Source organism: Lathyrus oleraceus, chromosome 6 (assembly GCF_024323335.1).
Source record: "Lathyrus oleraceus cultivar Zhongwan6 chromosome 6, CAAS_Psat_ZW6_1.0, whole genome shotgun sequence".
Taxonomy (NCBI): Eukaryota; Viridiplantae; Streptophyta; class Magnoliopsida; order Fabales; family Fabaceae; genus Lathyrus; species Lathyrus oleraceus.
The window spans coordinates 316,340,418-316,365,974 of record NC_066584.1 but is presented as its reverse complement, the minus strand read 5'-3'; the positions used below and the strand labels follow the sequence as shown (position 1 = coordinate 316,365,974).

General features: G+C 37.0%; 1 protein-coding gene across 1 annotated transcript; it reads right to left on the bottom strand.

Moving 5' to 3' along the window:
- Positions 1–2,850: 2,850 nt before the first annotated feature.
- Positions 2,851–3,579, bottom strand: LOC127095418 (secreted RxLR effector protein 161-like). Its single transcript, XM_051034112.1, has 3 exons — positions 3,483–3,579; positions 3,138–3,401; positions 2,851–2,951 (listed from the first exon to the last, which is right to left on the bottom strand). The coding sequence occupies exons 1-3, from the start codon at positions 3,577–3,579 to the stop codon at positions 2,851–2,853; spliced, it is 462 nt and encodes a 153-aa protein (XP_050890069.1).
- Between the last annotated feature and the right edge of the window lie 21,978 nt (positions 3,580–25,557).

Below are 25,557 nucleotides of genomic sequence, written 5' to 3'. Positions count from 1 at the left end.
ATGGTTATGATACATGAAATGATGCCATGGTTCAAGAACACACTCCATAGAAAATTTTCATGAAAAAATGCAATGTTTTCTGCCACTGGTTCAGTGGTAATCGATTACCCAATATGGTGTAATCAGTTACACCTGAGCCAACATTATAATATTTGAAAAAATGCACCGTGTAATCGATTACCAAAAGGGGTGTAATCGATTACTTGATGTAAAAATTGTGTTGCACACATAGTTGGTAATCGATTACCTTAATGTTGGTAACTGATTACCATACAGCAGAATGGCAGAATGCAATTATAAATGAAGGTGATTGCCACAAGAGAAAATTTTAAGAGACCTAAGTAGCCAAAACATGAATGAATGATAAAAACTAGAGCATTTGACTTATCATAGAGAGAATGAGAACTTAATACCTTAACACTTTGACCGAATCAATAGCAATCTTCAAGACTTTGAAATGCTTTGAAAGGAAACACTTGAGCTTGAGTCTTGAGTCATTCTTTTTGAAATGCATATATGTTGAGCATATCTTCATCAAAACACTTTGAGAAGCTTGTCTTCACATTCTCCCCCTTTTTGATGATGACAACTCTATATTTGACAGTTTGATCCAATTTTGATTTCTCTAACAAATGAAAAACTCCCCCTTGATCCGAGATTGGGATTTTTTTTAAATGATTTGCTAGCTGGATTGTTAGAGACAAAATACAACAACCAAAAATACATCTTCTCCCCCTTTGTCATTAGCAAAAAGGATGGGAAAGACGAAAACAAATAAAACACATATATATGTTGTAGGATGATAAGGTAAATAACATGAACACATACATAGATAAAACAATAACCATAACACACATAGTTTAATACAACACCAATTTTTTCAAAAAGACATAATTCTAAATAGGAAAAAATTTAGCATAACAAAGGAAAAACATGAAACAAAACAGAATTATTTTAACAAACGCCTTAGTCACTTCCTGACATTCCCATGTCCTTATTGTCTTCTTCTTCACTTTCTTCTTCATCACTTATCTTCGGGTTTTGGGATTTGGAAAGGTTCTCCAAAAGTCTTTTGATATAAGCCATCTCAAATTTTTGCTCACGATAATTCTTCATCATAGTAGTCTCAACTGAGCAGATTTTTTTGTAGAGAGCTTCATTTGAATATCCGCCTTCCGGAGCCGGTGGAGGAGGTGGAGGAGCATTTAAAGAGGTTGAGGATTCATCCTTGTACTTATACGTCCCATCCATGTCTAAGAAGATACCGGTATTCCGAACCGATGTTGAAGCATTGATTTCACATTCTCTTGCGGTCATCTTCTGCTTTGGTTCCCTTTTTAGATCAATACCACATGCTTCCAAGATTTTGGAGATTAGCCTAGCATAAGGTAATCCTCCAGTTAGGGATTGTTGATGCTTCATGTGGTACATGATGGTATATGCCCAATTAACCTTAATCTTGTTTTTGATGGCATACATAAGTTGCAACTTCGTATCACCAATTTGAGAGTGATTTGAGTGTTTAGGCATCAAAACATAGGAAATCAGATAATTAAGCATCCTATCGCTTACCGTCAAATTCTTTGAAAACAAAAGTACCCGAGAAGAGGCAGGATTCTTCTTACCCATGATAACTTGCTGTGAGACACGACAGATGTGAAAAAAATAATCCATTTTAGTATAACCTTCCCATTCTGAGGTAAATCCATGATGAAAAGCTTGACCCTTATACGGTATTCCCAAACAATTCCCAAAAGCTTCTAGATCCAAAACAATATCAGTATTCTTAACCCTAGAAGTTAGGACATCCTTAACACCGGGAACAATAACCAAATTTGCATAAAAATATTTAACCAAATCTGGGTAATAATTTACACAATCAAAGACCATAGAGTACACTCCTTGACGTCTCAAGCGTTCCGGAAAATCAAAACAATGAGAAGGGAAAGAGGAAAGGTTACCGTATTTTACCGGCATAAGGGACCGATTCCGGAAATCAAACGTAAGTCTCCTGGATTTGAGGGATGGAGCATGTTGAGCATACTCTTGATGTTCTGAGCTACCTTCATCAATTTTGGTTTTTCCTTTATCTTTTCTTGATAGAGCCATGGGAGCTGAAAAGTTAGGGTTTTGGGGGTTTGGAAGGAGTTTGGGGAAGAGATATTGGAAAAGTAGAGAGTTTTGTAAGTGGGGTTTTAATGGGGTTTTATGGAGTTTAGGTTATGGTGATAAATGAGAGAGAAGAACTTTGAAGATTTAGGGTAGATGAAGAGTGAGAAAGGAAAGTGATAAGGAAAGTGATAAAGATAAAAGAAAAAATGAGTATAAAAAATACTTATCCAAAAGGCATCCATTTAATTAAAATAAAAAAATATTCTATAACGCTCAGGTGTAATCGATTACCCGGGGAGGTGTAATCGGTTACACCACAAAACAGAGGTAAAAATAAGTCACGAAATAGGGGTGTAATCGATTACACCCAAAGTGGTAATCGATTACATTACAAACAGAAGCAGAAATAAGTCATACAATCAGGAATGTAAGCGATTACACCAAAGGTCGTAATCGATTACCTCCAGAAAAAATAGTAACTTCACCAAGATCAACATGCAATGAAATTTAACAAAATAATAATTACACATGCTTTAAGATATCCTTAGGCAACTTTATGCGAGGCAAACACGTAATACAAACATTGTAAGGACACACATAATTGACTTTTTCTTCAAACTCATGTAAGAAAACACATATATATTTCAAAATAAAAGATATTGGGTAAAAAGAGAGTGTACCTTTGTATTTGAATTGATGAGTTTTTGAAGAATCAAATGTCACAATCATCTAGAATTCCTAGTTCCCTTCGAATTTTGTAAACGGTTCTCGTGCCAATGGTTTCGTGAAGATGTCGGCGAGTTGATTATGAGTATCCACAAATGTGACTTCAACATCTCCTTGAAGCACGTGATCACGAAGAAAGTGATGTCAAATGTCAATATGTTTGGTTCTTGAGTGCATGACCGGATTCTTTGTAATGTTTATCGCACTTGTGTTGTCACAACAAAGAGGAATGCATCCAAGATCGAGTCCATATTCACGAAGTTGTTGCTTAAGCCAAAGTATTTGAGCACAATAACTACCTGCTGCTATGTATTCCGCTTCGACAGTGCTAAGAGCAACACATGCTTGTTTCTTGCAAGCCCATGATACTAATGCATTTCCAAGGATGTGACATGTACTACTAGTGCTTTTTCGATCAGTTTTACTTCTTGTATAATCAGCGTCAGAATAACCAACTAAATTGCAAATAATACCTTTAGGATACCATAGGCCGACATTTGTTGTTCCTTTGAGATACTTCATGATCCTTTTAACAGTGGTGAGATGTGATTCCTTTGGATTGGCTAGAAAACGCACACAAAGACACACACTGAACATTATATCAGGATGGCTTGTCGTCAAATAGAGTAAGGAACCAATCATACCTCTATACTTTGTGATGTCAATTGAAACACCAGATTCATCTTGATCAATATAAGATCTGGATCCCATTGGAGTAGACATTTCCTTGCAACTATCCATGTTGAATCTTTTCAGTAACTCTTTGTAGTACTTTGATTGGTTGATGAAGATGCCATCCTTCAGTTGCTTAATTAGGAGTCCAAGAAAATAGTTCATCTTACCCATCATGGACATCTCAAATTCTCTTTACCTCATCAATGAAAATTCTTCACACATTTCTTTGTTTGTTAAGCCGAATATGATGTCGTCAACATAGACATGAACCAATAGAGTGTTACCTTTTATTTTCTTAATAAACAAGGTCTGTCAATTTTACCTTTTTCAAATCCATTTTCACAAAGAAAGTTGCTGAGACGATCATACCATGCTCTAGGTGCTTGCTTTAGGCCATAAAAATCTTTCCTCAAATTGAAAACATGCGAAGGATTCTTAAAGTCTTCAAAGCCCGGGGGTTAATTGACATAGGCTTCTTCATTGATGTAGCAATTCAAGAATGCTTCCTTCACATCCATTTGGAATAACTGAAAATTTAATGAACATGCATAAGCAAGTAATAAACGGATAGCTTCTAACCTTGCAATCGGAGCAAATGTTTCTTCAAAATCAATGCATTCCTCTTGATTGTATCCTTAGACCACCAATCTTGCTTTGTTTCGAACAATTATACCATTCTTGTCAAGTTTGTTCTTAAACACCTGCAGCGGTAAATTCATGACCATCAAGCTATGGATAAGCTTAACGTCAATAAAACCAGAGTCACCATCGCGCTTTTATTGTTTCCAAAGGAAAAGGGAAAAGTACGAACAAAACCCAAAGATAAGAAGTTTTCAAATCAAAACTAATAAAATGCCACAGATTACAGGTAAGGGGGTTGGATACACAGAGGGAAGGTGTTAGCACCTAAAGTGTCCTAGGTACTCCTAGGGAGCCATTTTTTATGGGGGTATGTGTTTTTGGTATAAAAGATATTTGAGATAAAATAGAGTGGGGGATGAGAGTGGAATTCATTGATTATATTTTTTTGTTTGACAAGACCTTCGGACTTATGTCTACGTACCAACAGAAAAATGAGGGATCAAAACCTCGTAGTTCGTGGTAAAAATTTCAAAGTTGGTGAATTGCTTTTAACAAAAATTTAATTGAGAAGGGCACAAAGGGCCGAAAAGTTGAATGAAGTTGTTAGTTCTTTTTGTATTTTGAAATTTTAAGTCAGTATGATTAGATTTATTTACAAGTTTGATTTAAGAAAAGAAGTTCAAAAATTCAATGGCATAAGGCCAAAGTTTCTACTCGAAATAAGGTCTGAGTTTGAAATCACAAGCAAAGAAAGTTTTGAAAAGGGGAAGAGATTTTGAAATTTAAGAAGTGGGAAGAGATGAAGAGACTAATCGTAAGCATAAAATTAAAAGTTAAGAGTTGAAAAGATCTGACCAATGGGATGCAATCCAACAGACAAGAATGTTATACAAAAACCCATTTTTCCTTTGGACTTTTGAATCAAGCAATAATCAACAAGCAATTAGCAATATTAGACATCATGAAGATCAAGGCATCAAATAAATATAGCCACATCCAAGCAAGCAATTCCCATAGCTAGCAGTCTTCTTTGTCTTCTCGTGTATCAGATGAAATACACCTTGATCAACTCAGAATAAAGCATTAGACACAAGATCAAAATAATAGTTTGCATCCAGACAATGTAGCAGATGAACTAAAACACATCCCAAGACTTGCATCAGATGAAGGCTCAGTTCATAATAACTTGGTCTCAAAATGTTGGCATTGGCCAAGTCCTTTTTGCACAGGGAATGTTGCCTAATTCTAAGTCCAAAAGTTCAAATCAAGATCAACAGTCCACCAAACATTTTTTAGGGTTTTTAGTTGTTTATTAGGTGTTTTAAGGTCCTAAGACCACAAACAAAATCAAAAGACACAAACAAAATATAATCACAAGATATGGCTTAAATGAGCAAAGTGAAAATGACATAAACATAAACAAGTTAAATGAAATGTAAATGGTAATGAATGATAAATGACTAAAAATTAAATTGCATAAAATAAATGACTTGAAAGTAAAGTAATATTAATAAGAGTTAGTCAAATGTTAGTTAAGTGTTAATGGTATTTTGCTTTTTAATTGATTAAGTCATTCTTTAGAGAACACTCAACCATCCATTCACAAGTATGAATCCTTGAACCAAGACATCTTCCATAGGAAGGAAAAAGGCCAAGTTTCCATAAAATACCATGAAAGATGAGAGACTTACAATCTCACTTACTAGAATGCTATGCCTTTAGGGTCAAATTTAGCTATATGTTAAGCAATCGTAATTGGACTTATGTAGAAGTCACAACTATCTGAGGTCGGACAATAAAAATTTAGGTGTTAATGCATGTTAGAGATTTGGTATAATGAACCAAACTCCTAAAACATACCACACACTAAAAGAAAATATCAAGAGGGATGGACCTATCTCATCCATACTTGTATTGGTTCATCTGACACAAGGTCATTGATGAACCAATTAGCCTTAGGATATTTGAGATTTCATTGGTCAATAAAAGGAATGGGAAAGAATAGGGATGGAGATGAATGGGGAGGGGAATGAGAGAAACACAAATTGGTCATGTGAGGAATTTTATCAAATTAAAATTATTCATTCATTTTGGGAGATGAAATGTACATTTCATCAACCCCCTAAATCCAATGAATTAAACAAAATAAAACAATTAAACATAAAATCAGAAATTAAAAAGAAATTCAAAAAAACAAGGGCCATCAGATCTCCCTCATTAATTGAGGTGGCAGATTTGATGGCCAGAAGCACGCATTCCACCAACACTTCAGTCAACGCGTGTACACTCGTGGCATGCAAAAGCAAGGGCTAAGATTAAAATGTTGGAACCAGATCAGATGGCTTGGGACTTGCCAACGCACCACCGGAGCCCTAGCTCCGGTCATCTTCTTCGGTGATCACCACCGGACTGGTCCAACCTCAACTTCATGAAAAATGAAAAACAAGGACACTATTTCAAAGAGAAAATACTCAGGAGCTCGAATCTGGCCTCAATTTTCTCCAATTCCAAGTATATAAAAAGATACAGGGATTTGAATTTTGAGGATCATGAACTGAGTTGCTTCGATTTAACCTCAAAGCAACTCAATCTTGTTGCCTACATTGGTAGGACTCCAGCCAACCAAAAATCAATCACAATAATTAAGAAATGAGGAAGAATCGAAGAAGAGAAGTTTCTGAAATTTCACATTCGAGTAGCTTTAATTCAGCTTGATCTTGATCTGGATTTGCTTGATTCCTACTCCTCTTGCTTGCAGTAATCAGTTGAGATGAAAAAGGAAATGAGTTCTTGGAGTTTGAACTTCAAAACAGAAAGTGAAATTCAAACTCGATTTCAAAGAAATCCTCAAGAAATTCTATGGTGCGAGGGTCTGAGTTCTCTTGGCAAAGCTTGGGCAAGGTGTTGATGTTAATTCTGAGGCCATGAGCTTGTTTAAATATGCAATGGAATTGATATTTACACCACTTGAAATTTTGCCAAAATTGGAAACCAAGTTGCATGGATGCACGGGAAATGGTTTGGGCCTAAAGGTGATGTAATCCATCTCCAATTCATGCACAAAGTGTACTGAAGTCGTCATATGTAAGCATGCAAAGAAGAATGATCATTTTAATCCAAATCTTGCCAAAATAAACCCAACAAAAGAGCCATGTGCAAGTACCTCAATTTTAATCCAAATGGGATGATCTTGGACTTTTTGTAAAGGTGAGATCAAGGGGAAAAACTTTCATGTTGAACAGGTTTCCATTTGAAGCTTGGATCATGATGAATTTTGAGGTGGAAGTTTGGAAAATCAAACATATTTGAAAATTTTCTAAGTACCAAGTCAAATGTTCACTTCTTCCACCTTGAATAACTTTTGCTATGGACTTCAAATGGAAAGAGTTCCTTCATAAAAATTGTATATATTTAAAACCTCTTAAATTTGGTCATAAATTTGACCTCATTCGGATTTTTCATGAAGGAGTTATGTATTTTAGAAGTTGAGGAAAATCACTTGTTCAATGGTAATGGCCCAAAATGACCTATAATGTTTCCTCTTGGCACATGCATTTGCAAGTTGAATTTGAACTTCTTCAAAACATCAAAGTTGAAAAGGAAATCTTGAATTGGATCATGGAACTTTAATTTCTTTCATATCATAAACATTGAGCAAATTATGGTCCTTGGAAGTTGACCTCTTAACTAGGGTTCAGACAAAATGACCTATAATTGTTCACCATAAAAAATGACTTTCCAAGAAAAACTAGATCTTGACTTCAACATGAAATTTGTTTGTAATGTCATAAGGAGTAACTTTTATCTTGGAATAATTTTCATATGACAAAAATTATAGGAGATAGGGTCTAGGGAACCCCAGTTTTGACTAGTTGACTTTCTCTGGTCAACCACCATGAACCATCTTGTAAACTTGACATTCTATTGATATTTGGGACTCATGGAGGATCATATATGTGTAATATGACGTATATGAAGTATTCTTTGATATATTTGATCAAATGATGAATAAACTTATTGAGGAAGTCACACAAGATACCCAGATGAATCAGGGCTTCCAAGGCAAACAAGCTTCAAACTCTTGATGAATTCTTGATCAAAATGGTATGTGACGACCATGGGGGTCCATATGCGATGTCTAGAACCAATTTAAACCACCTCTTGATTAGTATGCTTGCATTGAGGGTCTCAAACACTAGGTATGAGCTTGATGGAGCATGGGTGAATACACACACTACTTATAAAAGTAACAAACTATACATAGACATATTTTTGGCATTTTGGTTAGTAAATAATGAAAAAAAATTATGATACAATCAAATATGCTTGGTGATCTCTCCCAATGTAAACCCAATGAATGAGGGGTTAGGAGGATGCCAAGGTGTGATCCCAAAGCCAATGCATATGATGAGATAACATGAGGGATCTTAAGGTCAAAATTGGGGTCTTACAATACCCATCTGGTACCTATGATGTGTTTACCACTTGGCCTAGGGATAAGTTCCCAAACTTGATTCCTTTCAAATTGGTTTAACTCTTCTTGCATAACAATTATCCATTGGTCGTCACCTAAAGCTTCATCAACTTTGGAAGGTTCAATTTGTGAAACAAAAGCCACATTCACGCATGCATCTTTGAGATTTAATCTTGTTGCAACTCCTTGACTAATATCACCAATGACTTTATCAATTGGATGATTCCGATGAGTTTTCCATTCCTTAGGTAAATCATTATCATTAATCTTTTGTTGATCTTGCTCATCTTGATGTTTTGGTTGATTATCATTGTTTCCACTTGAAGTATCTTTTTGAGGAAATTCTACAATATCATCATCATCATCACACAAAATAATATCCTCCTTGGAGGGGTTAGTTTCATCAAAAGTAACATGCATAGATTCTTCAATTTTTAAAGTTATTTTATTATATATTCTATAGGCTTTACTAGTAAGAGAATATCCAAGAAATATACCTTCGTCGGACTTCTCGTCGAACTTACCTAGATTGTCTTTGTCATTGTTGAGGATAAAGCATTTGCATCCAAAATTGTAAAAGTAAGAGATGTTTGGTTTCCTTCCTTTGAAGAGTTCATACGAGGTCTTTTTCAAGATAGGTTTAATAATAATTCTATTACTTACATGGCATGTCGTGCTTACCGCATCCGCCCAAAAATACTTTGGAAGATTTGAGTCGCTAAGCATTGTTCTTGCAAGTTCCACAAGTGACCTATTCTTTCTCTCCACCACTTCATTTTGTTGAGGAGTCCTTGGTGCCGAGAAATTATGAAATATTCCATGTTCTTTGCAAAACTCTTCGAAGGAGGCATTTTGGAATTCTCCACCATGGTCGCTTCTTATGGAGGCAATAGATAAAGATTTCTCGTTTTGAATTTGCTTTGCGTATTTCTTGAACGCCTTGAATGCATCACTTTTCTTCATTAAGAAGAAAGTTCAAGTGTATCTAGAGAAATAATCAACAATAACTAAAGCCTTGTAGTGGCCTTGTAGTGGACCAAATAAGTCCATATGCAACTGTTGTAATGGCCTTGTAGTGGACACCATATTCTTTGATGTGAAACTTGATTTGGTTTGTTTTCCCTTTTGACATGCATCACAAAGTCTATCTTTGATGAATTTTATCTTAGGAAATCCAATAACAAAATCATGCTTTATAAGTTTATTTCAAATGTTCCATATGAATATGTTCGAATCTTTTATGCCAAAGCCATGACTCATTATCGTTCACCATAAGACATTTTACCTTCAAAGACAAATCATTAAGGGAAATCATAAATATATTATTAATTCTCGTACCTTTGAGTTTTACCTCATGGGAGACTTCATCTTCAATCAAGCATTCATCCTTGGTGAACTTGATTTTGAAGCCCTTGTCACAAAGTTGGCTAATACTTAGAAGATTGTGCTTTAGTCCTTCGACATAAACGACATCTTCAATGGATGTGAAAGGTGGTGCTCCAACTTTGCCTATGCCAAGAATTCTCCCTTTGTTGTTATCACCATATGTGACATAACCCTTGGCCTTCAATGCTAGAATTGAAAATTTATTAATGTCTCCTGTCATATGCTTGGAACACCCACTATCAAGATACCAAAGGTTTGATGTGGTTTTCAAGCATACCTACAAAAAAAATTAGATTTTGTTAGGTACTCAAATTTCTTTGGGTCCTTCATAATTAGTGCCTTTCTTTACCAACACGTAATTCCCACTTGCTATGCTAAAATTTCTAACATAGCATGCATTAGGTGTATGGCCAATTATTCCGCAATAAAAACAAGTAGGTTCAAAATTGCTTCTATATCTAGGAACATAAGATTTCTTTTTAGAAGACCTTTTTCTTTTACGATAGTGATGAACATCTTTTGCCTTGTTCACTTTCTCTTTAGTTGGTTGGTCATTAGCTTTAACAAAGATAGTTTTACTAGAACTTGGTTTGGAAAACTTTGAATAACTAAGTCCACTTTTGTCATTGGAATATCTTTGTTGGCTAAGGACACCTTCTAACCCAATTTCTCTTTTCTCGTACCTTTCAAGAACCCTTTTTTATTGGACAATTTGGAAAGAAAGTGATTCACAATTTTTACATACAAAATTCTATTTTTCACTAATCATCTTTTGTTTTTCATCATCGACATATTATTCAATTTTCACGACTTTTTCTTCTAGAGATGAAATTATTTTCTTTTGAGATGATATTGTTTTCTACATAATTTTGCATTCTTTAAGAAGTTCATTTATAGCACCTTGTGCATCACTATCGAAAAGAGAAAAATCGCTACTAACCTTATCTTCTTCATCGTCGGAATGGTGTGAAGCCATTAATGCTATATTTGTATATTCGTCGCTTTCTGATCCAGATGAAGAACTTATCGTCAGAATGGTGCGAAGCCATGAATGTTGATCTTGTTCTGACAGGTTCATTTTTGTTTCCTAAAATCAGTTCTTCAGAAACATTTTGTCTATTTCTTGATCTTTTCTGATTGATTGTGACTTCAGGTGCTTCTGACGTTTCTTTTTCTGCTTCTTCAGATTCTTTGGTCTTTTCATCAAAACCTGCAAGTGTTATCTCCAAATCTGCAAAATTCTCAACTAGTTTTGACTTTTCAGAGTCAAGCTTATTATCAAATCTGACATGTATTGATTCTTCCACAATTTGTGTTTTTGTATTGTATACTCTATATCCTTTAGAACGTTCTGAGTATCCCAACATAAATCACTTTTGTGCCTTATATTCAAAGTTGTTCAGATTATCTTTAGTATTCAGAATAAAACAAGAACATCCAAAAGGATGAAAATAAGAAATGTTGGGTTTTCTTCCCTTGCACAGTTCATAAGGAGATTTCTCCATAATAGGTCTGATAGAGTTTCTATTTTGAATGTAACACGTTGTATTCATAGTTTCAACCCAGAAGTGCTTAGCCACATTTGTTTCATTGATCATGGTTCTGGCCATTTCTTGGAGAGTCCTATTCTTCCTTTCTACAACTCTATTTTGTTATGGAGTTCTAGAACATGAGAAATCATGAGATATTCCATTTGAGTTAAAAGTTCTTCAAAAAGTTTATTTTCAAATTCGCCACCATGATCACTTATGACTCTGATGATTTTTAGAGTCAAATTCAGTTTACACTTTTGAACAAAAGCTAGTGAACACAAAATGTGACTCATTCTTGTGCCTTAAGAATTTCACCCATGTTCAACGACTATAATCATCAACAATGACAAGTCCATAGTTCTTACCATCGACTGACACTGTCTTAACAGGTCCAAACAGGTCAATGTGTAAATGTTCCAGAGGCTTAGAGGTAGAAATAACATTTTTGTTTTTGAAAGTTGTTTTAGAACATTTTCCTTTCTGACATGCTTCACAAAGAGCATCTGAAGAAAGTTTTAGCTTAGGTAGGCCTCTGACTAACTCAAGCTAATGTGACCCAAGCATCTATGCCACACCCATTGCTATTTATTTACAGACAAACATTTTACATTTTGATCTTTTAAATCTGAAAGCTTTATTTTGTAAATGTTGTTCTTCCTCTTTCCAGTGAAAAGGACTGTGCCATTTTTCTGATTAACAACTTTGCGTGTTTTATGATTAAAGATTATATCATAACTATTATCACTTAACTGACTTATGGATGACAAGTTATGCATTAATCCTTCAACATAAAGAACATCAGAAATAGAGGGAAGAGATCCATTACCAAATATACTAGATCCTTTGATTCTTCCTTTCTGATTTCCTCCAAAGCCTACAAAGCCAGCATTTTAAGTTTCAGGTTTTGGAACATATGCTTTCTTCCCGTCATGTGTCACGAGCATCCAGAGTCCAGGTACCATGATTGGTGTTTTAACTCTGCTGCACATGATATCTGCAACATACATTATTTTATCTTTTGGTACCCAGAATATTTTGGGTCTTGTAGGATTAGTTCTCCCAGAGTTTCTGAAAACTTTGGGTTTTGTAGCATTATTAAATTTATGTGTTTATTCAGGTGTGTAATGATAAGAAAAGGGAGATTTAAGTTTGTTTTTTGCAGAAGGTTTTGGATCATCTTCATCAGAGTCATATCCAATTCCTCTTTTCTTATTATGACTAACACCATAGATCATAGAAGTCGTTTTGCTTCTTTCAAGTCCGTTGTTCAAAAATTTCTGAAAAGCCTTTTCGTATTTGTATATGATGGTGTCAGAAGTAGGTGGAGCTTTAGAAAGAGTATCTTCAAGTTTTGAATATTTTTTTGTTGAAAATTCATTTTCTTTTTCAAGGATAAAATTATTTTCTTTAAGTTCAGAAACTTCTCTCTCAAGCTTATCACACTCTTCAACAATCTCTTCATGAATCTTTTTCAGGTTCTTGAATTTTTGTCGAAGCTTCTGATAGAAGCTCATAGATTCTGATAAACAGGCTTCCAGATCAGAACAAGAAAAGTCAGAGAATACCTCTTCAGAGTCATACTCTCTTTCAGAAGAACTTCCAGAGGTAGTGTCCATGAATGCAACGTTTGCTTGCTCCTCTTCGGAATCAGATTCTGAAACTTCAGATTCAGAGTTGTCCCATGTTGCCATGAGTCCCTTCTTCTTTGCTTTAAAGGAGTTTTTCTTGAAACCTTCCTTTATGGATTTGTCTTTCTTAAGCTTTGGACATTCATTTCTATAGTGTCCAGTTTTTTGCATTCGTAGTAGGTTACTTCCTTGTTAGGTCTGCCTCTAGATGTTGAGTTTGGACGATCTCCCTTCTGTCTGGGCCTTTTGAAGTTGTTATTTCTTTTCCTCTGGAGTTGTTTGATTCTTTTGGAAAGAAGAGATAACTCCTTTTCATCATCAGAATCTTCATTCTTAGAGTCATCTTCGTCTTCTTCTTCAGCTTGAAAGGCTTTAATCCTTTATGGCTTTCTTCTTTCTGATCTTGACTTCAGAGCTACTGATTTGTTCTTCTTCTAAGGTTCCTTCCTCTAGCTCTATCTCATGACTTCTGAGGGAGATGATAGGTTCTTCAAGGCTTATGTTATTCAAATCTTTAGATAACTTCAGAGTAGTAACCATAGGTCTCCATTTGTTAGGAAGACTTCTGATTATCTTCTTGACATGATCTACTATTGTATATCCTTTATCCAGAACCTTGAGTCCTGCAACTAAGGTTTGGAACCTTGAGAACATTACTTCCACAACTTCATCATCTTCTATTCTGAAGGCTTCATACTTTTGGATTAAGTCTAGAGCCTTAGTCTCTTTAACTTGATTATTGCCTTTGTGAGTCATTTCCAAGGAATTAAAGACTTATTTAGATGTTTCCCTGTTGGTGATCTTCTCGTACTCATTGTAAGAGATTGCGTTCAACCGAATGGTTCTAGCTTTATGGTGATTCTTGAAATCACGCTTCTGATCATCACTCACTCTGCTTCTTGGAATAGCAATACCAACACCAGAAATGAGTGGTTTATAGCCATTTGTGACAATGTCTCATAGATCAGGATCATAGCCTAGGAAGAAGCTTTCAATTCTGTCCTTCTAGTAGTCAAATCTTTCTCATCAAAAACTGGAGGTTTAGCATTGCAGCTATCTCTTTCATTTGTGTTAGCCATGATGTTTTTCTCATGCTGAATCTCTCTACACTATTAAGTGTTTCATTCAAAAATCAATAACAGAGCCGAAGCTTTAATACCAATTAAAGGTAGAGAAAAACAAGAAAGGGGGGTTTGAATTGTTTTTACAGTAATAAAAAACTTTTGCAACACCACACACACGAAAGTAAATGCTAACAACACAAGAAATTCATCCTGGTTCGCTTGAAAAATCAAAGTTACTCCAGTTCACCCGACCAATGTGATTTCGCCTTCAATAAGAACTTAATCAAATAATCTCAATAGATTACAAAAACATCTAAGAGTTCAACAATCTCTTAGCCCTCTCAAGTTTACAGACTTCAACAAGTCACTTGAGGAAACTCAACAACTGTAAAGAATTACGAGTGTTTGCTTTAGTGCTTCTAGATAAGCAGTATGAACACAATTGAGGACACGAATCAATGATCACACTATGAGCAACAACTCTTATGTGATTGTTGAATTTACAATGAAAGTACTTTTAGTGTATAGATCGAAGAGTATTATAGAATTCTTTTTGTATTGTTTCTTCGTGTTCAACATGATAATGATGAGGCCTTTATATAATGCTTTGAGATGATACCGTTGGAGGGAAATTGATGGATATTTCTTGTCTATTATGAGACTTAATGACATTAACTTTCTTGTCCTTTCCATAGAATTCTTGGAGCATAATCCATAATTTCCTTATAGAGATTTGTACCATACTTAGAATACTTCTTAATTAAGTTTCTGATTTTTATGAGTCAGATGATTTGTTGAGCGTGAATCAGAGTGAGCGAAGTCAGAGTCTTTGGGCAGAAGCTTTGTAGTCATCAGATATTCTATTAACTATACTTCAGATAGTTGTTTATTGAATAGTCTTTAGATAGTGGTTCGTTGAATAGTCTTCAAATGTTAGCTTGACTAGTCTTCAGATAGAGTGTCTTCTGATGTTGTCTTGTAGAGTCATCAGCTGTAGAGTCTTCAGATATGAACTTCAATGTCAGATTCTATATGTGATTCTTCATAAGTGTTTTTTTCAGATCCATATATGATTTCTTCATTGCTGGATCATCTTTTCTGGATTGCGTTAGATGTCAGATATTATGTTCCTCAGATTCATTTTTCCTTAGAAACCTGCACACTTTGAGAAAATTATTAGGGTACCAAATTGTTTCATTCTTTGTTATCATCAAAACTTAGAGATATATTGCAGAACCAAAATCTTGTTCTAACACTCGCTTCCAATCAAATCCTAGGGAAACTCACTTAACTGTTGTTAAAAGAATCTTTAGGTATCTAAAAGGTATTACTAACCTTTGTTTACTTTATAAAAAATTAAGTGAGTATAAATTAGTAGGCTATTGTGACGCTGACAATGCTGGAGACATAATTGAAAGAAAATGTACTTTTGGAAGTTGTCAAGTTTTGGGAGATAACTAAATATCATGGCCCAACAAGAGACGGTCAACAATCGCGCTCTGAACAGCCAAAGCTGAATACATTGCATCTTTTAGATGCAACACTCAGATGCTCTGAATGAATAGTCAGCTGGAAGATTATCAGATATCTGAGAGTAAAATTCCTATTATTTGTGATAATACTTCTACTATTTGTTTATCTAAGAATCCTATCTTGCATTCTAGGGCTAAGCATATTGAAATAAAATGATCGGAAAAATAGCAAGTGTACTATTTTTACCGATGTAGTAATAAGAAGTTTTATTTCCAAGTATCGATCTCAGGGATTGCGTAGTAAATACTTATTTAACTTTGATTCTATCAGAGCAAAAATATAATGGTTTGGTTGTTTTAGGAATTTCAGCAATAAACACAAAAGACAGTAAAAATGTGATTGATTAAGTTAAAGCATGCTAGGGGAAGTGGTTGATTTAACCAGTTATGAATTCGGTCAAGATTTCCTTAATACATATGACACATTCAATTACCTAACCTCAGAATGTTCTTCCTTAAGTCCGTAAGGAAGAAACTATTAAACTACCAATTCTTACTCAAATGTCCATTCAATTAATCATTGGTTTTAATCATAAACAATATCAAGGTTTGCGGTGGTTTACAAAAGTTACTAGTCCTAGATGATGCAATCATAAACCTAATTGTGTGAAAACCCTAACAATCACAATCCTGTTATTGATAGTCATAGATCAATTTGTATTTGTCCGATACAAATGCATAAAACATCACACAATTGAATTGAAATAAGTAACATAGTAATAAGGAAATCATTTGTTCAAATTCATAACATACGATCAAATCAGGACCACCCCCCTAACATAGGGGGTTTAGCCTCTCATAGTAGGAAACGAAATCATAGTATGAAAATTAGACATTACAAAGAACTAGGAGATTTGGATCTTCAATGGTCGGAACCCTTGAATCTCGCCGTCTTCGAATCCTCTGTAGTAGCTATCTTCTCAATGCCGTGTTTTCTTTCGTACGTCAAAAAGTCTTTTCTCTATCTCTCCAAAGTCTTCTAATAGCCTCCAATGGATTTTTCCCAGCAAAAAGTCCAAACTACCCTTAATGAACAAGGAAGATCCACACAACAAAAAGTGAAATTTCTCAGTCGCGCTCATCAACACGGGCAGTGTGTACACACACGGGTGCCTGTGTTGATTCACACGGGCAGTGTGTATACACACGGGTGCCCGTGTTGCTCTTCAAAAGTTGTGATTTTTAAAGCAAGCTACAGAGGCATCAACACGGGCCGTGTTCCTACACACGGGTGCCCGTGTTAATGCACTGTTTTAAATAACACGGTCGTGTGTCACCACACGGGTGCCCGTGTTACTCTCTGTTTTTTCTCTCCAAGTTTGCTTTGCCTAACCAACAACACGGGCAGTGTTGTAGCACACGGGGGCCCGTGTTGACCTGCTGTCTCTTCATATTTTTGCCTTTCTGAGTATCCACAACTCCACTATTAGTGCTTTTAAACCTGTGCAACGGCCTGTAACAATAACACTACCAAAACGAAGCGTAAAAGAGACCTTTTTGACATAAACATGTAATAAAATGAAATGTGATAACAAACTAACAAAACATGAGAAATGACTATGAAACAACTATAAACAAACATAAATCTTACCAAAGTGATGAAAATATGTCGGATTAACGGTGGGAATTCAATGGAAATGGTGACCGATCATAAAACATCACTTTTTACGTGACTATGTTCAAAAGGGAATTTTTCACTTAAAATTTGTTGATACAAACCATCAATGGGATGATATCTTTACAAAACCCCTTACTGAAGATAGATTCGTGTTCATTATGAAAAATCTCTTTATGAAATTATGTCCAGAATGAAAAGATGTATTTTAAAATGTCAAAGTCTTTAGAACTCTAGATTACTTCTGGAGGATACTTCTGAAGTCGTCCAGTCTTCAAGAGCATCTGGTAAGTTTCCTTTTGACATCACTCCTTTAAATTCTGATTCAATCTCTTATGAAAGGATATTACCAATACCTCCTCCATCTCAATCCTCTGTGTCTGAACCAATCTAACTTCCACCACCAATATCAACTCTAATAATAGAAACTCCAATAATATCAACCCCAATCATAGAAGTTCCACCACCAATATCAAATCCAATAATAGAAACTCCTGTTACATAAATTCCCATCACATAAACTCCTTTAGTTTCTTCTCCAGTGTTAGAACAACAACAGATGCCACCACCATCATCTCCTCCACAGTTACAAAATTCACCCATCTCACCACCACCAAATGTTAATGCTCCCTAACCAACTAATCCAAATCTTGAAACACCTAGAACATCTCCCGCAAGAAGTGTTTCTGACGGACATGTCTCTGATGGAACTCCTGAAGGAATGTTCGATTTTGAACCAGAACCCACTTCACCTGAATCACCTCCTGTTATTCAACCAACAAATCCTTTTGTATATGGTCCTGACTTTGATGAGTCCAGAATCAACCTTATAATAAAATACCCCAAACAACCAACAAAATCATCCCCTAACTTTGGTAAGGTTCTGAAGGATTTTGAATCTGAATCTAAAAGCCACTTGGATGAAGCAATAATTGTTAGTCGTTCTTCTACAAATCCTGCTGCGAGTGACTCATCATGGGAAGAGTACAGAAGCTAGATGAACTCCAAGATTTCCAAGCTGAAGGATCTTGGGTATACTCTTGCTGAAAGCAAATTCCATTATGGGTCCGTTCCCTTAATGGAACTCTGTAAGCTAAGAAACTCCCAACTCTGTCCTCCGGCTACAGAAATCAAGGAAGCTTCTCCTTAAGTTATGGAAGACGAAGCTGCTCTATAAACTGAGCCAGTTGTCGCATCCGCGAAAAACAACCGGCGGGCTAAAACAAAACAAACAGAGCCGCCACCGTGCGTTATTTATCCCAAAAGAGGGAAAGGAAACGCTCGAAGTAAACCTAGAAAAGACATGGTCTCACGACCAAAGAGAGATGGGATCGGGAGTCGGTTTTGCGAAGGGAAGGTATTAGCACCCCTACGCATCTGTCGTACTCGACGGGATCCACGCTCAAAAGGAAAGAAACAGGTTGCTAAAACAGAAGTTGCTCACAAACATCACACACACACACACACTGAAAACAACACAGGTGGGGGAAGAGAGGAACGGGCTCGCTAGGATATCGCATTCTATGCCTACGTATCTCATCTGAAATGAGAATCAAAGCTACCGTAGTTCGGCTCACGCACGCCGAAACAAAACACACGCAAACAGGCAAACATGGAAACCGAATGCCAATCGCTGGACTTACATCAGACTCCGAACCAAACAAACCCACACTGGAAACCAAACACCAAATGCTGGACTTATATCGGACTCCAAGCACACGACAATAGGATACGGAATGCCCATCGCTGGTCTTATATCCATCTCCTAACACACACAAGAGACTAGCAAACAAGTTAAAAGGGAGTCGGGAACTCGAGCCTAATAACTGTCAAGCAAACACACACAAAAAAGGAAAAGGGTGCCCGGAGAGATCTCGTACGATCTCCTGCCTACGTACCTCATCTGGTATGAGGATCAGGGCAACGTAGTTCCCCTTAACAGGGGAGAAACTTCTAACCTAACCAGAGACTGGGAAATGACAAACTAGAAGGGAGACTGACTCGAGCCTAATAGTTATCATGTATTCCACAATGGTCCTAGGTTGAGTTTTCTATCTAACTTGCACAGGCAGCAAGCTATCCTAAACAGGCAAAGCAAAGCATACAAGCAAAACCAAGCAAACATACACACAATTAGCACACACTATATACAAGCAAAGTGGGCTCACACAAGGGTTAGGCTGTGAAACACAAGCCAACTGGAATCGGGTGATGTTAGCTCTTAACCCTAACATTGAGAGTTAGGGTGAAGCAGATGAAATGGGAAGTGAGGATAAGACCTCACAGCTCTTATCCCTGGCCTGGGAGAGCTTCAGACAAATGAAAGTGTGGGTTCAGAAAGTGGGAACCCTTCTACACTTATGACTGACTCAACAGAGATCTTGGGTTAATATCCACAATGCATCAACACAAGGTGTGTGAGCAAAGGGATGACTCAACTGAATAGCAGGAGATGGATTGCACATCTCTTGTATCTGCCAATTGCCTTATCAAAGGTCTTTTCCTGCTTGACACAAATATAAACAATCACAAGCATTTCCTCTTAGGGAGGACTTCAGACAGGTGCCTGCCCAAGTAACAGGACAAGTCTTCCAGACTACATGAAGTCAGTGAGTTATACCTCAATTGGTTAAGCAACCAAGCAACATCAAAAGCAAGTTCAAAAGAACTATAGCAACTAATGTACCTGAAAACAATCTAGCTCAGTCAGTTTACAACTCAAAAAGTCAAGCAGACAATGGTCAATAGTCAATAGTTAACTAAACACAGTCAAACAGACAAGCAAGCTATGCATCAAGGCAAAGCACAAGCTCAACTCAAATGAGCTAAAGCAACCTACAAAACAAATCAATGTTAATCAACATCAATCAAATAGGCCACTCAAGCCAATGAATCAATTCCTCAAGGCCATATGCTTCTTAACCTGCAAACCAAGCTCAAACATGAGAAGCAAACCACTAGGACAAGGTCTAGGGTCCAAGAGGGAGAAATAATTCAAAACAGAACATGAAAATTGGTATGAATCAAGCTTAATCAATTAAGAACAATATCCAAGTAGTCTCATGTTCATAGCATCAACCAAGTTCATTTCACAAAGCAAATATGGCAAAGCATGCAAGTTGAAAGCTCATTGAAGCAACCAGAATGAACCAATCCACATCAACTCAAAAATGATTCAATAAATCTCAAGAAAAATCATGGCTAAACAGCACACATCACATGATCAACACACCAAAAATCAAGGCATTTGAACAAGTTTAAGCATGGCAATTAAATTCATCAAGTCAAGCCAACCAAAATAGGCTCAAATGAGGCACAATTTCATACATCCACTTCACACAAGCCTAAAACAGAAGTGACAAATGATAAATGAATCAAACCAAAGCCATAATGAACTTCAAAGTGTCTAGAATCAATGTGCAAAATTTCAAGTTCATATGATAAACATCAAGCATTTCACAAATCATCTAAGTTCATGACTATCCAAAAGTCCACACATGACTAACCAGCAAAGAAAATCTCAAACAAATTGGAAATGCACTACAAATTCTACAAAAATTCATGATCAATCCTAACATCCAGAATTAGCATCGTGCAAAAAATCAGATTATTTGGCATTGAATTGACATGGTAAAGAAATTCCTCAAGTCAAGCAAGCAAAGGTGTGACACACATTGTCACACCTACATTAACCAGATCATAACTCAACAATGGAATGTGATAAAAATACAAACTCAATACCAAAATTTCAATCAAAGTGTCTAGTTTAAGCATGCAAAGTTTCAAGAGCATTGGATACAATCTCATCATTTCACAATCAAAATGGCAAGCAAGGTACAAATTGGATACATGTGAACAAACCCTAGGCAAGTTTAAAATTCATCCAGGCACAAATCATGAAAAAATAGTCATTAAATTCTAGAGATCATGAGGAACATCATGCAAAAAACCTCATCTCATTTGGACAATTATTCAGGGAGTTGTGAATTTTGGAATGAATGAAAAAATAAAAATCACATGGAAAGGTATAGCATGAACATGGTTGAAATAAGGAAAAAAAATGCAAAAGCCTAGTTTGGAAATGTTCATCGCGGGGAATCGAACCGTGCAGAAATTTGAATTGAGCGCTCAGTTATACGAAACGCGCCGTTTCATTAAGTGTACGTGGCACAGGGAAGCGCTATGAGCCAATCATCTTGACACGCTGGATCTAATGCAGCCAATACATGGCTTCCAACACCAAAATACATGCAGAGAGCGCGCTACAAGATCAAACATGGATCTGGAAAAGAAAACCTAGGGTTCTTCATGCGTTCTTCACAAATTTCCAGGTCAAGAACATTTTGGCACAGAAATTCACAAAAGTTATATCAATGGCTTCATCTTCCAGTGTACATCAACAATCAATAATTATTTTGACCTAATTCTACATGTATGCAAAGATTCGAGCACAAGAAAGTTCACACATCAAACTTAGATTCCACCTAACTCACTCATTTCTTAATGAAAATCCACGATACAAAGCTTAGTGCAATCAGTGATGAAAGATCTATCATAAGCATATCATAATTTCAAGAATCGTGACATTCGAAATCTTACCTTCAAGCAAGTGCAGAACTGGATTCGTGGATTTCAGGCCTTGTAATGTCCAAACAGGTGTTCTCCAATGCTCATGTGAATGGATGGATGAATGTTGATAGCTCAATTGTACTTGATGCAACTCAAATCCTCGACTGCCATTGATGAATGCTTGCTTCAACAATTCCCAAAACAGCTCGAAAATGGATGGATCTTGCTTCCAACACACTCAATTATGCTTGTAGATCAAGGATTAATCAAGAACAAAGCAATGTTTGTGAAGATTTTTGATGAAAAAGTGAGAGGAAAAATTGTGAGGATTTTGGAAACTAGATCTAGATCTGAGAATTATGCAATGTTAACCACATTTTTTGTTATGATTTGCAATATATATGTTCTGTTAATGATGCACACTAATCATGATTAGGCAAATGCAAGTGAATTAAGCAAAAACCAAGTGTTATGCCAAATTGGAAATTCACCTCATGTGCATGAAAGCAATGGAACAGTGCACGTTTTCTAAGTTAAATCCACTTGAAATGATGTTTCTAAGCCAAGGCAAGTGATACCATGTGTGGACAATGACTAATTTTTGAATTTGGATTTTCCCTCCAAAATTCAAATGAAAAGTCCAAAATTTTGTGACCAAAATGCATGATATGTGATGCATGTTTTGGATAGTACATGTCAATAGGGAAATGTTACAAAAAGAACCATTCCACTTGGCCTTATGGTTCAAAAGTTATGCCTTCTTGAAGTTCAAATTATCTTGACCAAGCTTTGACCATATCTTCTCAACCACACATGTGAAATTCATGTTCTTTGACTTTTTGGAAAGGTGAGAGCAAGATCTACAACTTTCATGTTAGACAAAATTTCATTTGAAGCATTTTTGATGATCTAATCTTGAGGAGAAAACCTTTCCATTTTTGGCAAATTTGAATTACAAGTCACTTTCTATTTTTGGAAAGTTTTGTCCTGACTTTATTTTCTTCAACGTTGATGTTTGAAATGTCAAATGAAACTTGTTTGGACATGAATGAAGTATTTCTAATCATCTCCCACCTCCAAATCCATCAGTTGACTTTTGGTTGACTTCTGTTGACTATAGATGCCTTGGCTATTCACAGATGAATTTGAGCCTCAATCTCCTGATGAAATGGCTCCAAAATGAAACCCTAGCTTCCACAAGCTCAATAAAATCATATGATGATCCCCATCTCCATGAAAACCTCTTCTCCTTGCCAAACCCTGATTGGTACAATTCATCTGATTAGGGTTGACCAGAGGTCAAAACCCTAATCCCAAGGAAAATGATCAAGCACAATGAACCTCTTGGTGATGATAGGACCATGATGATGGTGATGTACCCTTTCAACCAAGATGATGTCCACCCTCCTTGAGGAACCAAGAAACCCTAATTGAAGCACCAACCCTCAGATGATTAGTGATCAATTCATGAGACCCTCTAGCTTAAATCTTTTAACATCTTCATCTTCTGAACAAGACTTAGGAGGATGACTTGCTTATTGTCTCCACATGATATGCAAAGATGCAATGATTAATGACCTAAAAAATGAAATGCAATATGCTAAGCTAGTCCCAAGAGAGGAGGGCAAATTTTGAGGTGTTACAGCTGCCCCTATTCAATCCACTGTGAACCTGTCGATATGAATAGCCTCGGCTTTCAGATGATCAGGATGAAGAGTGATTGAATACCAAGAACAGACGAACAATTTGCACTCTGATGGGAAATAATTAACAATGCCTGTCAGAATCGGCAAAGAAGCAATCTCGAAAGAAGAATTCGTCTGGTACGGAAAAAAGGTCGGCCTGAATACGGCTCATCAGTCTGAATGCTGCACCTCGGAATATGAGAGTATTGATATCGGTCTGAACACCGCTTCGGTCTGGATACCGGGAAATTGGCCTGACTGCCGCAAGCTGCATCGATCTGAACTTCGGAAGCTTCTTCGATCTGAAAATCGGTAACTGGCCTGAGTGCCACAAGTACTTCAACCTGATCGTTGGAAACTTCTTCGATCTGGAAATCGGAAACTGGCCTGAGCGCCGCATCGGTCTGAATACCCGCCTCGGTCTGAACACCGGATAACTGGCCTGCCTGCCACAAGTACTTCAACCTGATCGTCGGAAACTTCTTCGATCTGAAAATCGGAAATTGGCCTGAATGCCACAAGTACTCCCACCTGATTGTTGGAAACTTCTTCGATCTGAAAATCGGAAACTTGGTCTGAATACCCACCTCGGTCTGAACACCGGATAACTCTTCATGCCTATCAGCACCGGCAAAGAGGGACAATGATACATGAGACGGCACGCGTGCCAACGACCCATGCTGGGGATAACAAGCCACGAACCGGCTATCTTCTATTCAACCCTAGCCAATGAACACTTTGCGTTTAGCTGGGGATTATTCTTTCTCTTGTTTTTACTTTTTCTTTTTGAACCCTGAAACTTCTCTGATTATCATTTCTATCTCCGCTGGACAGAAACTCTTCCTCCAATATCGTACTACTGGGGAATATCGTTGATGTAAAATCACGATGCCAAACTCCTCGGAGTAACACCTTCACCTTCGGGCAAAACCACCTCTCAAACGATAACCACGGTTTGAGACTAGCTTATGCTTGCAATGATGATGCATGATTGACTTTTCAGCGTAATGCTCCATAATCATGGAAATGCTACGCGAGTTATTATGCAATATGCTATGCTTATTCTACATGATGAATGTATAAAAAGTATCCCCCTCAAGGGACTCTTCTGGGGAGCTCGAGGCCTTCTACTGAGGAACTCGCCAACACTCCTATCTCCACCCTGCTGGGGAATAACACTGCTGCTGGGAAAAAGGCAACCCTTGCTGGGGATAACCTCCTTTGCACCCGATCCGCTTGGGAACTTCGCTGGGGAATAAACCACCAACATACTCTGTGGGGATAACAACAGCCTCTGACTTGCTGGGGAATATCAATCCCGACTCTGCTAGGGGAAATAACTAACAACAGACACCTCCACTGGGGAAATAGCAACCTTCAGGCCTGGCTGCTGAGGAAACACCGATCTCAAACCTGCTGGGGAGATAACCATCCCGACCCTGCTAGGGCAAACACAGACCTTGAGTCTGCTGGGGAATCATTCATCCCTACTCTGCTCGGGGAGATGAGGAAAGTCAGGTACTGAACACCCGCCGACTCGTCGAACCAGGGCATTCCATATCCAACCCTAATGTCAGCTTTCCAATTTTGAGAACTCCCAGACTCGTCTGGACTTTTCTGATTCATCACCTTGTATTCTCGACTTCTCCGTACTCTTCGGAGAGCAAACTCCTTAGATTGGTACGAACTTTTTAATCTTCAGACTTTGAAGAGTCTTCTTGATTAATATCCAGGATCGTCGTACGTCTCGCGTCGTCTTATCACCATTCTTCCATTTATTCGTCCCCGATTGGACTCCTTGGGGATTCTTCGTCAAAAGCTTCCACATCACAACCTGCAAGTGAGTGAACATATCTAACAGTACCTGCAAAAGAGACCGTTAGATAAAACCGTGCCCCAGGCGTGTCAAGATTTCAACACTTGGGTCACTCAACCTTCCGAATAAGATTTCAAATTCTCAATCTTATAAGCATGCAT

What these genes read in the sequence shown, in the direction of transcription:
- LOC127095418 (XM_051034112.1), bottom strand. Translation starts at nt 3,579, where the DNA reads ATGGATAGTTGCAAGGAAATGTCTACTCCAATGGGATCCAGATCTTAT. An exon ending in TGACATCACAAAGTATAGAG is followed by an intron (nt 3,402 to 3,482) that starts GTATGATTGGTT and finishes TGCGTTTTCTAG; the next exon opens with CCAATCCAAAGGAATCACAT. An exon ending in AGCGGAATACATAGCAGCAG is followed by an intron (nt 2,952 to 3,137) that starts GTAGTTATTGTG and finishes ACGTGCTTCAAG; the next exon opens with GAGATGTTGAAGTCACATTT.